Source organism: Sorex araneus, chromosome X (genome assembly GCF_027595985.1).
Source record: "Sorex araneus isolate mSorAra2 chromosome X, mSorAra2.pri, whole genome shotgun sequence".
NCBI lineage: Eukaryota > Metazoa > Chordata > Mammalia > Eulipotyphla > Soricidae > Sorex > Sorex araneus.
In genome coordinates this window covers 13,459,017-13,472,320 of record NC_073313.1, presented here as the reverse complement: position 1 = coordinate 13,472,320, position 13,304 = coordinate 13,459,017, and the positions used below count along the sequence as shown (strand labels likewise).

General features: G+C 40.4%; 1 protein-coding gene across 1 annotated transcript in view; it reads right to left on the bottom strand.

Annotated features, from left to right (window-relative positions):
- EGFL6 (EGF like domain multiple 6) overlaps positions 1–13,304 on the bottom strand; it is a 68,961-nt gene that overhangs the window by 48,140 nt on the left and 7,517 nt on the right. The window contains exon 2 of the mRNA XM_055122376.1: positions 1,677–1,795. Within this exon, the coding sequence (XP_054978351.1) occupies positions 1,677–1,795 (119 nt within the window). The remainder of the gene's footprint in view (positions 1–1,676; positions 1,796–13,304) is intronic.

Below are 13,304 nucleotides of genomic sequence, written 5' to 3'. Positions count from 1 at the left end.
TGTGGTCAAATGACCTGATCTGGTTTCAGAAAAGCTCTTCCAGAAAGCCAAAGCTCACCCCAACTTATTTCCCCTAGACACATACAAGCTCTAAGGTAGTGAGTGCTGATGAAATTTGGGTGATAGAATAGATTCCCAATTGTGTACGCACCTGGGTTTTCCCCCGTTCCACCTGTTTGACTTCTAATGAAAATGTGTGAGGTTGTGTCAAGAGAAGGCATAGAAGCAAACTGACCATCTCACCCTGGTGTTTTACGTTGGAAACGTGCGATGAGTTTTTAGTTCCTTGTAGATTAAGGGTAATGTTTGAGGCCTGTTTGAGGTGTTCAGGAAAGCACACAACCATCAGTGCTTTCACTCTACACCCTCTAAGGTAGCGTTGTTCTTCCTGTGCTGTCGTGGAACAAACAGGGGCCCAGTGAACTAAGCCACCTGAATTGAGGGCATGCACCTCATTGTGATTCTCTAGACAATGTCCTTGCTCCGGACACCATAAATCCCTGTGGTGTGACAACTGTCCTTTCAACGGACAATGTCTGGGTGGGAGTGCTTGTTTAACTTTATCGAGGTGAACAATCAGTAATGAACTTTTATCATATATTTATATTTTCTCCCCATCCTCTATTTCCTCACAAGGAAGAAGACAGTGGGAGATTCCGCATGGTATTGAGCATAAGAGAACGTCATCACATTTGTCAATGTTTCATGGGTTTAGATTAGGATCAAGTTCTGTACTCACCTATGCTCTATCCAGATACATTTGAACCAGCTGAAAGGGAGGAGGTGAGCATAGGGACAGACAAGCAGAAAGAAGGGAGCACTGTTATTCTTGAAAATGCCTAACTTTTTTTGTGCTTTACAATTTATAAACCATTATGATCCATACCGACGCTTAAAGTGCACAGAGCATGCCAATTCTATTCCACAGATGAGGAACTTCAGTAAGCCATATGCCACCTACAGACACTGGGAGAGTGAGTCCAGATTCTTTCCCTTCTCTGTACCTGAAGCCATACCTAAGGGTCAGAATAATATGGGTTTGACTGCCCTACACTCTAATTGCTGGTTATTAGAGAAAATGCTGTAATCCCTCCCCTCCCCAACTCTCTCAACGATATCCGTGCCCTGTCTCAGAGTTGCTATCTACATAAACGGCACAATGTCCACAGCAGATTGTGGTGCCTGACTTCAAATATGTATGTAAGAATCTGAAAAACAACAACTTAAATCTTGCATGTATGCACGATCTCCTTGAAACCACATAGAAACTGGCACAATGGGCTTTTTAGAAATGTGAGTAACAAAACTATTAAGTAAATGGTTTTACTTTTCTGTGACTAAAGTCTACTGGCTGGCTGTTTGGAATGAAAATGCGCTTAAGAGAACTGTATTTGTAGTTTTCTTTAAGAAGTGCATTTCATTAGAAATCAGTTGGAACAAATTATTCTTTAAAGGAGGCATCTATTTCCTGATTTTTCCTAACTCAGTTTCTCCAGAATTAAAAAAGGCAACCACAAGTAGCTAGTCATACTTGCTATGAGAATAATAGAGATCACTGACAAGGAGTCCCCTAAAACAAATCACATCTTGGAGAACACTCTTTGATGTCACAAATATAAACTTAAGGACCCTGGTTATTCCTTAACACAGGGTAGTCTGACTTCTTACAAAATTACCTTCGCAAACTCCCCGGCTTCCCCTTCTCCAGCCATAACAGCAGGCCAGTTTGGTTCCATAGTGACACAGTCCAGGCTGCAGTAACATTGTCGATGAGGACAATCCATGATGCCTTGAACTGCAAATAAAGAGCCAGGTATTATAATTGAGCCAAAAGAAAGAGCAGCACCCTTCTTAGTTACTACATAAACACATGAGATGCCAGTTCATTTTTTTTAAATGCTTATTTTATTTTATTTTTATTTTTATTTTTTTGCCTTTTTATGGGTCACACCCAGAGATGCTCAGGGGTTACTCCTGGCTTTGCACTCAGGAATTACTCCTGGCGGTGCTTGGAGGACCATATGGGATGCCGAGGATCGAACCCGGGTCGGCCGCGTGCAAGGCAAACGCCCTACCCGCCGTGCTATTGCTCTGGCCCCCGAGATGCCAGTTCATTTTTATGGACTGTTTGTTGTTCAATTTGGAAGACTTGATTTTGGGAAAGCAAACTCTTGCCACCACGCTTTCAAGCCTGCCTTTCCCCCAGCAATTAGTGTCATCACTTTCTTACTTAGGTTAAAGGAATGGGTTTATGAAATCTATAAAATGAGGGTACAAGGAAATGACTTGAACCGTAAGTCTCTGAATTGTGCAAAGAGGTATGTTTCAACTCTGCTCTGTAGAGTCACCAGGACCAGCCATTTTGGTCCATGTTAGAAGTGAATGTGAGATTGTCACTTCCTGGCTTTGTCCCAGGCAAAAATGCTGCAATCTAGCCCCATCAGGTATTTGGGAATTATGAACCAAACTGGACTCTCCATGACAGGAAAGACTATTGAGAGCTGGAAGGGCTCTGGGGCTCCTTCAGCAAAGCTGTCACAGATGAGGAAGTCCCTACCCAGAAGAGTGACAATCCCTGCAGAGTCAGATGCTGGAGATTCTGGAAATGCCTTCCAGAAACACCATAGACTAAATGATTACTGTGGAGCAGGGGTGGGCAAATGCTTTCCAAAAAGAGCCAGATGGTACATATTTCAGGCTGTGTGGGCTATCCGAGCTTGGTCCAAGAGCAAAAGCAGGCATAAGCAATAGTGAACAGATGGATGCAGCTGTGCTCTCTAGAACTTTATTTAAGGGCACTTAAATTTGAATTGAATATGTTTATCCTCTGCCATGGAATAGAATTATTATTTTGATATAGTCTTAACTATTAAAAATGGTAAAGATCATCCTCAGCTCATTAGTCATGTGAAAACAGAGGACCAAAAAGTCATGGCCTCCTCACTGTCCCTATCTGAATCCTGAGATAGTGAGCCCTGCCAATAAGTGTCCCCAAGTACTCAGGGCCAGGGAGGAAGTTCACCATGTGTTCAGACAGGGTGGCCAACAGATTCTGAAAGGAAAGAGTTGAGTCGTATAGTTGGGAGCAGTATGGCATTGCTTCCTCTTGCATTTTAAATACGTTGCAAAACGTGGGCTCTTTAACAGACAAGGAATGCTATACTTTTTGTTGCAGGACTTAACTTCATCCAAGTTAAAATCTTAATTGGGGTCGAGAAGTTAACCTTGCATTTCTCTCAGGTCCAACCTCACCCCATAATTTGGTTATTCAGAGAAAAGATACAGAGGTGGACAAAGAGGTGGTACAACCTATTTTATTATCAGGGACCACCATGGGCAAGGGAAGCTGTGCTATTTTCTTTTTCTGAAGGGAACTGTTTTTGTACTTCAGTGGAAATATTTTTTGGAGGGTGGTGGTTATGAGTTAATCACTCCATTTTTAAACACAGGGACTGTCAATCTTTACATGACCGATATGGGCGGCCAGATAACTATTTGTTGGGGAAGGGGGCTTATCCTATGCACTGTAGGGTGTTGTACAGCATCCCAACCTATAGAGGCCAATAATACTCATACCTTTAGTTGGCACAACCAAAATGTCTACAGATATTGCCAAATGTCTATTTGGGGGAAATTTTGTCCCTCTTAAGTACTATTACTTGAAAATGAAACATCTACTGTGCACTTGCTATACCCCAAGTACTGTATGAAGACAGAGTGATGATCAATACAGTATATTTGCTCTTTTAAGTTCAGTTGACTATGGCACTACTATAGCACGGGAAAGCTTTGTGAATTTCATGAAACAGCCTACAGATCTTTGATGAACAGTAATGCAGCCATTATTAACAATTCTGCAAGGAATACCACAATCTTGAACCAGATTGCATATAACTATAACTCCTAAATCAGAAGCCATGTACCAGTAAACACAAAGTGTGTCAAGTAAATCACCCAAATAGCTGGTCCAAACACGATGATACCTTTAAATATAGATACACATAACATAATATGTGCTCTTTTAGACTGTACAATTTCCTGACTTTAGTATATTTGCTTTGTTATGCAGCCATCACCACTACCTAATTACAGAATAAGTCCAGCACTCTCCAAAAAAATGCATACCTATTAGAAGGTAGTCTCAGCTACCCCCTGCCTCCAGCCCTCCCCCCAAAAAAAATCTTATGGCCTGAATTTTTGCATTTTCTAAGCATTTCCCATAAATGTAAATATACACTATGTAGTCCTTTAGTGTCAGGCTTCTTTTATTTAGAATAGCTTCAAGGTTCTTTCATGCTGGAGCATGTATCAGTTTTTCATTCTTTCCTATTTCCACAAAATCTTCTATTGGGATAATTTCTATTCCATTGGAATGACATTCTATTGGAATGATACCACACTTTATCTAGCTATTCATCAATTGGCGGACATTTAGGTTGTTTCCACCTTTGGGGTATTATGAGTAATGCTGTGGTGAACATGAGTGTACAAGCTTTTGTGTGGACTTATGTTTTCATTTCTCAGGAGAATAAAATTTCTAATTCATATGGAAACCATATGTTCAATTTTTTGGAAGAAGCATACTGTTTCCCAAGATGGTTACATCATTTTTCATTCCTACCAGCAACATATTAACGTTCTAATTTCTCCACATACTGACCAGCAGTTGTTACTGTCCATTAATTTTATTATACACATTTCTCTATATTGCTACATTAATATCATCTAGTGGATGAGAAATGGTTGTCTATTGTAATTTTGATTTGATTTTCCTTGATGGTTAATGATATTTTGCATATGTAATATGTTTCTAAGCAATGTGTGGATCTTTTTTGGAGAAAGGTCTATTTACTCCTTTGTATGTTTTAACTACTATTTATCTTTCAATGTTTTTGAATCTTAAATGTAGATATTGAAACTAGTCAGTAAAAATAGAAACCTCCATACCTTAGTAAATAAGATAAATTGATAACTTTGTCTCATACTGCAAGAACTTTTATCTAGATCACCAGAGAATAGGTATCTGGACAACATACTCCTGTAATACAAAGTTCCAGCATCTATTTTCTCTTTATTAAAAAGCAGAGTTGATGTTTGAGTCACAGGAACTAATATTGTTTGAGAAAGGAGAGGAAGCTATCACAGGAAAGGTGATATTTGAGTTGGGTGTTAGAAGAAAACATGATAAACTTGAAGGCTATGGGGCATTAAAGTCTAAAGGTATAAAGGGAAAATTAAGGGCTATAAGTGGGTAACTTATCTGATGATATCTTCCCTTTGAAAAATCAATCACGGAAAAAGTCTGGAAAACACACTATAGGGAGGCAGAAAGGATCAGTGATAACAGTTGTCTTGGAAAGAGGTCTCTGGTCATTGGAACTGGGGTAGTGGGAGAGGAGGAAATGATGCAAATAAGGTAAAAGACTTGGTAATGGATTAATCATTCATTCATTCACTTTTCTTTTTTATTTATTTATTTATTTATTTATTTATTTATTTTTTGCCTTTTGGGTCACACCTGTCGATGCACAGGTGTTACTCCTGGCTCTGAACTCAGGAATTACTCCTGGTGGTGCTCAGGGGACCATATGGGATGCTGGGATTCGAACCTGGGTCGGCTGCATGCAAGGCAAATGCCCTATCCCCTGTGCTATCACTCCAGCCCCTCACTTTTCTATATAAAAATATTTATTGAATACGTACAATGTATGTGCTACAGGTTTGTCTGCAAAGGTTAAGCAGAAACCAAGAGAGGACATAAGATCTCTGCCCTTATGAACGTTAATTTACTTCATATTCAAGAAAGATACATTATTGGGTAGAATAGAGTGTTGCATTTCTAGATCAAGGAATATGGGTGGAGGAAGACATCCAGGAATCAAGGAAACAATGAGTTTCCTCTTGGAACATACTGATTTTGAGCTCACATTAGAGAGACAACCAAGGATAGATACTGACTAGGAGGTTGGATATTTTGGTCAAAAGCCCAGGAAGCATAAGTGAATTATGGAGTAGTAGTTGGTTACTGGCTTTATAAAGTGGAAGCAGGGTAAGAAGGGAAGGAGGATTAGGTGAGAGTTTAAAAGAAACTGGTAAATATGAAGTGAGCCAAGAATGAGGAAGGCCCAGAAAACGACCCAAAAAGACTCAGAAAAGTAGAATAAAAGTAGGCAAGTTCAGCAACAGGAAATCCAAATGAGGAGAGAAAGAGTGTAGGAACTTTACTGATGTTGAGAAACTATATAATATTGTGGCTAGGACAATGTTCTTCTGAATTTGCATCAGACTTTATTGCTTTCATGTGAAAAGGCAAAACTTGGTCAATTTGAGGTGTATTAATTTCTCCCAAGTCATCATTTTTGACATTGTACAAAGTGTCACTTATAAAATTTTCCAAAATATTACTGGCTATCAAAAATGTAATGAGGTTTCCTTCTGTGTCCTAAGTACTGCCTTCCTTAGTCACAAATGCATCATGACTCTGATGAAAGACATCACACATTTGTCGTTAAATTTATTTTTTACTCTAATTTGTTGGAAGATTTGAGAAAATAACTGTTTAAAAATCAACTCATATTAAAAAATAAGAAAATAAATTCTGATATTCAGGGAACTATACAAATTAGAAAAAAGTTCAACCCCCAACTGTTCTGCGGATATGTATAGTTTCTGCTTCTTTCCTAAAGGAAACCAAGCAGCTTGAAACAACATTGTAGGAAAAAACCATCAGTGAACCATGAGAGTCCATAAATGAACAACATGCCTTTCAATGAATGGGTTTACCATCCATGTATCCACCCACTCTTTAGCGATCCTTCAAAGGGATAGCCACAAATGGGATTTCACTGGTTTAATCATCAAATTCTGCATCTGGTTTTGGAAAAAATCAGTTTAGGGGGATCACTAGTGAGTAGAACTGCTAATAATTACTTACTGATTTGTAGATGCCAGAGGAAATTGATTTATTATACCAAGAATCCAACTCTGTATTCTATGCTAGCCAGTATGTTTAATGCACATATGCAGCTCTTTAAAATTATGGATACAAAAGAAAATTATTAAAATATTCATGTTTAAGTGAAACAGTATTATTGAGGAGAAGAAAAGAATCCAATATCGGTTAGTATAGTACTGGCAATCAGAGCAGGCATTTCATTCCATCTTATAATATTTTTTAAAACACTAAAATTTAAAAGGCTTAATATTTAGTTTCTACATAGTGCCTACCTTGACATTGAAAGTCAATGCATGATTCTGATTTCTTCCCAGCCCCTCTGTCTTTTGCTCTAGTCCTATGAACACATTCATTTTTCCATTAGTAACTTAGTAATTCTTTCATTTTAGTGCCTGGTTGAGAGTATTCTGGATAAGAAAATATTATTAACTCCACACGGCAGAGCCTGGCAAGCTACCCGAGGCGTATCCGATACACCAAAAACAGTAACAAGCCTCACAGTGGAGACGTTACTGGTGCCCGCTCGAGCAAATCGATGAGCAACGAGATGACAGTAACAGTGACAGTGAAATCTGGGCCAGAGAAACAGTGTAGCAGGTATGGTACTTCCCTTGTGTATGGCTGACTAGATTCCATCTCTACTATTGCATATGGTTCCCTGAGCACCGCTAGGGAATAATTCTTGCATGCGGAGCCAGGAGTAAGCCCTGAGCACTGCCAGGTATGGCCAATAAAAGAAGTTAAACCTCAGTAAATTTCTATTTTGTATTTGTTTATTCGCCTCCTAAGCAGTGCATCAGAGGCTCTCGGGGCCACTCCCAATCAGAGTTGTCCAACTGAAGTGGAAGTTCAGTGCTAGAGGCCAAGGATGTATGTGGTGATGCTCAGGCCTCTTAGTGCTTGTTTGGGATCTGCAGTGCCAGGGACCACCAGGGTAACTCTGGAGGTGTTGGACGCCTCCAGGGCTATACTAAATGATGGTCTGGAGGTCATTTGATGCTAGGGATGGAATCTGGATTGTACACACAAGTTATAACCCCCATACTATTTCCATGTCCCCCGAAACTGCCATTTTATAAATTAAAAATGGTCAAATGTTGCAATGTGACAATCATGGAAAAGAAAGGTTAAGGCTCTCAGTTCTGTTTCTTCATCTCTCAGGCCCAGATTCAAACTCTAATTCCCACCGAGTCTGCCAGTTAGATGGGACTACATGACTGATTTCGACCGATATGTAATGTGGGTAGATCACTCCCAGGCTGGGCTTTCAGAACCTCTAATGGGATCTCAGACACACTTGTCTTCTTGTCTTCCACCAATTCTTTGCAAAAATAGGAGACTATGGACATGATAGATGGACTCAGGCTCAATGTGAAGGCAGGCATCAGTCTCTTAAGCATATTTTGCACTTTGAGGCAAGTAAAGAAATTAACTTTTACTGAGACTTTGAGATGATTTGCTGCAAAAATGAGCTTATCATGATAACCATAATAGCATTTCAAGAAACATCCCTTCTTAAAATTGAATATGTGGAATTTTACCACCTTATATATGAATCCTTTCATATAAAAATCTTACAAAGCTAGCCATTTGCATTGCATTTACTTCCATATTTCGTGAAGCACACATTTTCCCCATAAGTTTGACCAGTGCAGAGTCAAGGACGTGGTTCAAGTGGTAGCTCACATAAGGGCAAATAACTTGCATGTGCAAGGTCCTGGCTTCAGTTTCAGCACCTTCAGCATGTAGCCTTGGCAGTCCCAAGTACTTTGGGGATGAATATCATGGGGAATGGCCCATATTCCCTGAGCATTCCTGGAAGTGTCTCATTTCTAAAAACTGGACCGGTGCACTCTAGAATACCAAGAACACATGCATAAGACATAGCATCAATGGTAAGACTTTAATATATTTCTAGATATAATGAGTTCTTATGCATTTAACTGGATCAGCCCAGTTCCATTGAACCTGATAAAATACTACTAATAAATAGAAAGAAATTTATGAACCTAGAAAGTGTTCACAATACTGGGAAAAAATAATGCCACCAATATATCCTTTGCCACCTTGGGAGGTCTTGATGGGTCAGACAACTTCTCTCCTTTCCTCTCCCCTCCTAAACAACATTTGGCTGAGAAGTTCTAGGGAACCCAGTCTCTAGGCAGCAAAACACCAATGGAGGTGAGTTAGTGCCTGTTGTGAGGAGACCTGAGCTGTGGGAGACTGAGCTGGATTCAGAATTACTAAGCCTTCCTTTAATGCATTATGCAGCTTGCTGTCTACACTGATCAAATTAATCAGAAAATCGTCGTCTCCACAGCTGAAGTTAATTTTAAAACATTCCTGGGATTGTGTAAGTAGTATAGTATTTCTTCATGGTATTCCTTACTTTCTGCAAAAAATATACCATGCCAGAATTCTTTGTATGCTTGTTTATGGCCAGGCTCCAGGAAACTTCACGATATTCTCCAAGACAAATTAAGACATTAAAAATTCATTTGTTGATGTTTCAATCTGTTTAAATATTGTCGAGAAAATATAAATAGATATTATAAAACAAAAAATTATTAATACAGGTAACTAGGTCCAGCCATGACAATTTGAGTTTGAACTGTTATTGGATTGATTATTAGATTAATTGGATCTGTTATAGCACTATGGCACTGTTGTCCCATTGTTCATCTATTTGCTCAAGTGGACACCATTAAAGTCTCTATTGTGAGACTTGTTACTGTTTTTGGCATATTGAATACGCCTGGTAGCTTGCCAGGCTCTGCCAGCAGGTGGGATATTCTAGGTAGCTTGCCAGGCTCTCCGAAAGGGACGGAGGAATCAAAACAGCAGATAGAGCGTTGCACAGGTCAGCCATGTGCAACGCCCTATCTGCTGTGCTATGACAGGGCTGGATCTGTTATAGGACTATTTAAAGTATAAACAAAAAAGTATAGTTCCCTATATGACAGGTCTATTGTACCTAAGCAGTTAAGATTAATTCTGGGTTTCCATTCATTTTTAAGATTTAGAATCCAAGTCCAACAGTTCTAGAGTTATATCAAAGCATCTTGGCCTCTTGGTTGTATAGGCATTTAAGAGATCAAAAGTAATGCTCAGGTAATCAACCTTTCTGGTGTCAATGTGTATTGATATAGCTTCAAATTTTCAACAAAAGAAGTCTTAGGGCAAAACTTAGCACTTTCTATTGTTTTCTCTATTTCTCTCACATATTTTCTAAACTCAGGATATAAGTGCAAATTGGTGGTGAAGAATGGCTTAGTTTGTTGTTCCCAAGAAGTAGACCATGAGATAGGATTTGAAGACAAGTAGTTTACTTAGAAAGGAAACATGGGTAAGGGAGTGGAGAAGAGAGACAGGAAGAAAGGCAGTCAACAAAGTATTATCAGTAACTTCCATTCTCCCTCCCTTCCTCCCTTTTTCTCCTTCCCTCCCCTCACTCCCCCTTCCTCCCTCCCTCCCTCCCTCCCTCCCTCCCTCCCTCCCTCCCTCCCTCCCTTCCTTCCTTCCTGCTATGGAGAATGGTATCAATTAGAGTTTGGGAAGTAGGTAAAAATTAGGCCAAGCAAGGCTTTTACACCATTTAAAACAGGAAAGATTTTATTGTTGATTCAATGGAAAGTCACTGAAAGATTTTAAAGAAAGGGCTGGCATGATCAGACTGAAAATTTAAGAGGACTTCCCTAATACAACAATGAGATATCGTGTTACACATGTGGCACATGTCAAAATACTAGGAACAATCTCTGTTGGCAAGGAAGTGGTGAAAAAGAAACCCTCATCCAACACCGGTAGGAAAGTTGTCTGGTCCAACCCCTATAAAAAATATTATGGAGGGTACTCAGTAAACTCAGAATTGAGCTCCCATATGACCCAGAAATTCCACATTTTGGTGTCTATCCTCAGGAAGGAAAAACACTAATTAAAAAACCCATATGTACACAATTATTCATTGCTGCACTCAGTACAATAGCTAAGATTTGGAATCAACCTAGATGTCCAATGACAGACAAGTAGATCATGAAGATGTGGTATATATACACGATGGAATACTACATAGCTGTAAGGAAGGATGAAATTATGCAATTCACAGCAACATGGTTGGAACTAGAAGACATCATGTTGAATGAAGTAAGCCAGAAGGATAAACACAAAAAGATATCACTTACATGCGGTATATAGAATAACTGGATGAGGAAATACTATACTCTGGGGTCACATCAACCTTGACCCCAGAGTATGGGGAGGAGAAGAAACTATTAGAAGGGAGGAGAAGAGACAGATGAGAGGCAATAGGGGGCCAGATGAGGGGATTGAGGTACAAAGATGGTATTAAGGAATGATAGAATCAAATATCCAAAGCACAGAGTCAACAACACTGAAATCAAGACCCCCAGACTTAACAAATATGTTGAATAAAAAAACCCCCATATTTAAGAGGGCTATTGGGGGTATAGGCTGGAAGAAAAAAAACAAGAGCTAAGGGAAGCTATTGTGGCAACTGGTGGGAGGGATGGTGGTGATGGAGCTGGGTGGTAGAAAACAGGAGGGAGAGGAGATCAGTCAGCTGTAGTAAGACAGTGCTAGATTGCATGTAGGTCGGGAATGATGGGCAGGTTCCTGGCTTGAGCCTGTATGGATCCTGTTAGTTCTGGGATGGGGAGAATTGGTGAGATGAGGCGGGAGGAGAAAAGCTGATCATGAGTTTAGTTTGCAAGTATTTCATTGAGTAGCCATAGGAAACTAAGACATGTGGTGCCCAGAAACCAAGCAAAGGGAATACTTGAAGGGCACAGTGATGCTTTGGATAAAAAATATTTGCTGCTTTGGTATTTTGATTTTTTAATTTTGCATTCATATTCATTGATTCTGAGATTTGTGGATTATAAACAGACTATTATTATGTAAATTAGTAAAAATGCTACCAAATTAAAAAAAAACTATGGATCATTGCCTTAATGATAATTCTGTTAAGTTGTAAAATACTGAACATGAATTCTTGGGTCAGTATTAAGTTATCTTTATTTTTTAAATTTATTTCTCCATCTTCCTTTCCTATCTTGCTGTTTTGTTGTTATTGCAATGATCAAAGGAGGGAGGTGGAGAGGTAAAGACATTTCTACAACAAAGTAAGCCCTGGAAAACTTGCCATCTATCCTGTTTCATGTCAGGTGGGCTCACAATCGCTCTGTAAGGATAGCTTCTGTGTCACCAGACCCCACCCCAACTTTCCCTGACTCTCTCTCATGCAGGCTTCATCTCTCATATCTGTATTCTGTCATATTTGATGTATTTACATATATCACTGTCATCCTGTTGTTCATCCATTTGCTCAAGTGGGCACCAGTAACGTCTCCATTTGTCCCTGTCACATGCTACTGTAGCCCAATGGCGTATTTGGGGTGCTTTTAGGATCAGGAGAATGAGGACCGTTGTTGATACTGTTTTTGGCATATCGAGTATGCCACGGGTAGCTTTCCAGGCTCTGCTGTACAGTCGGGATACTCTCAGTAGCTTGCTGGGCTCTCTGAGAGGGACAGATACTTTTGGGGAGGCCTCTAATTGCCTTTACAGGTGTTCCCAGTCTACCAAATGTAAGCTTTTGGTCGACTGGCATATTGCAACGATCTGCACACTGATAAACACGCATCTACCTGTATCTCTGGGCAGCACCTGGGACATCTGTGGCCTCAGGTTGATCTCCTTAAGGTTAATGGTGTGCACCCAGAGGTTGTTGAGCATCTGGCAGAGCAAGACCCTATAGCGGAGGGTCTGTGCCAGGTTGAACGCCTGTGCTGAGCCCCATGTCACCTGGTGGTTGGTTGACAGCACCCCACAGTGGATGAGCCATTGGGCGCACTGCTACCATGGCTCTATGTCTGATGGTGATGCGACAGCCCGGCCGGGGCAGGTGGCGGTGCTGCGGCCGCTGCCTTGTTTTCTCCTTGCCCCGTTGGTTCCATACTGTCCAAATCTTGCCAAACAGCGAGTTATGTCCATCAGGAGTCACGCGTAGAGTTCCAGCAGGGATTACACATAGAGTTCCATATCTGGCATGCTGAACCACACGTTGTCTAAGGCGAGATGGTGAGCCAAGTTTAGGAGACATGAGGGGTTTGGGTGGCATTGGTGCCATCTTACCTCCAATCTAATATGGTGTCATAATTATGGAAAATGAGTAGGGAGTGTCTTATGATGTGTTGCACAGCCACCAAAGCGGCCGCGTCGTTTAGGAATATGTTCACTCATACCTGAAGCTTGGCCGGAGCATGTGGAAAGCAGCTTGGAGTGTGGCGGTGGTTGGGTTGTGGAGGTCAGCTGCCAGCGCTGGGTTCCT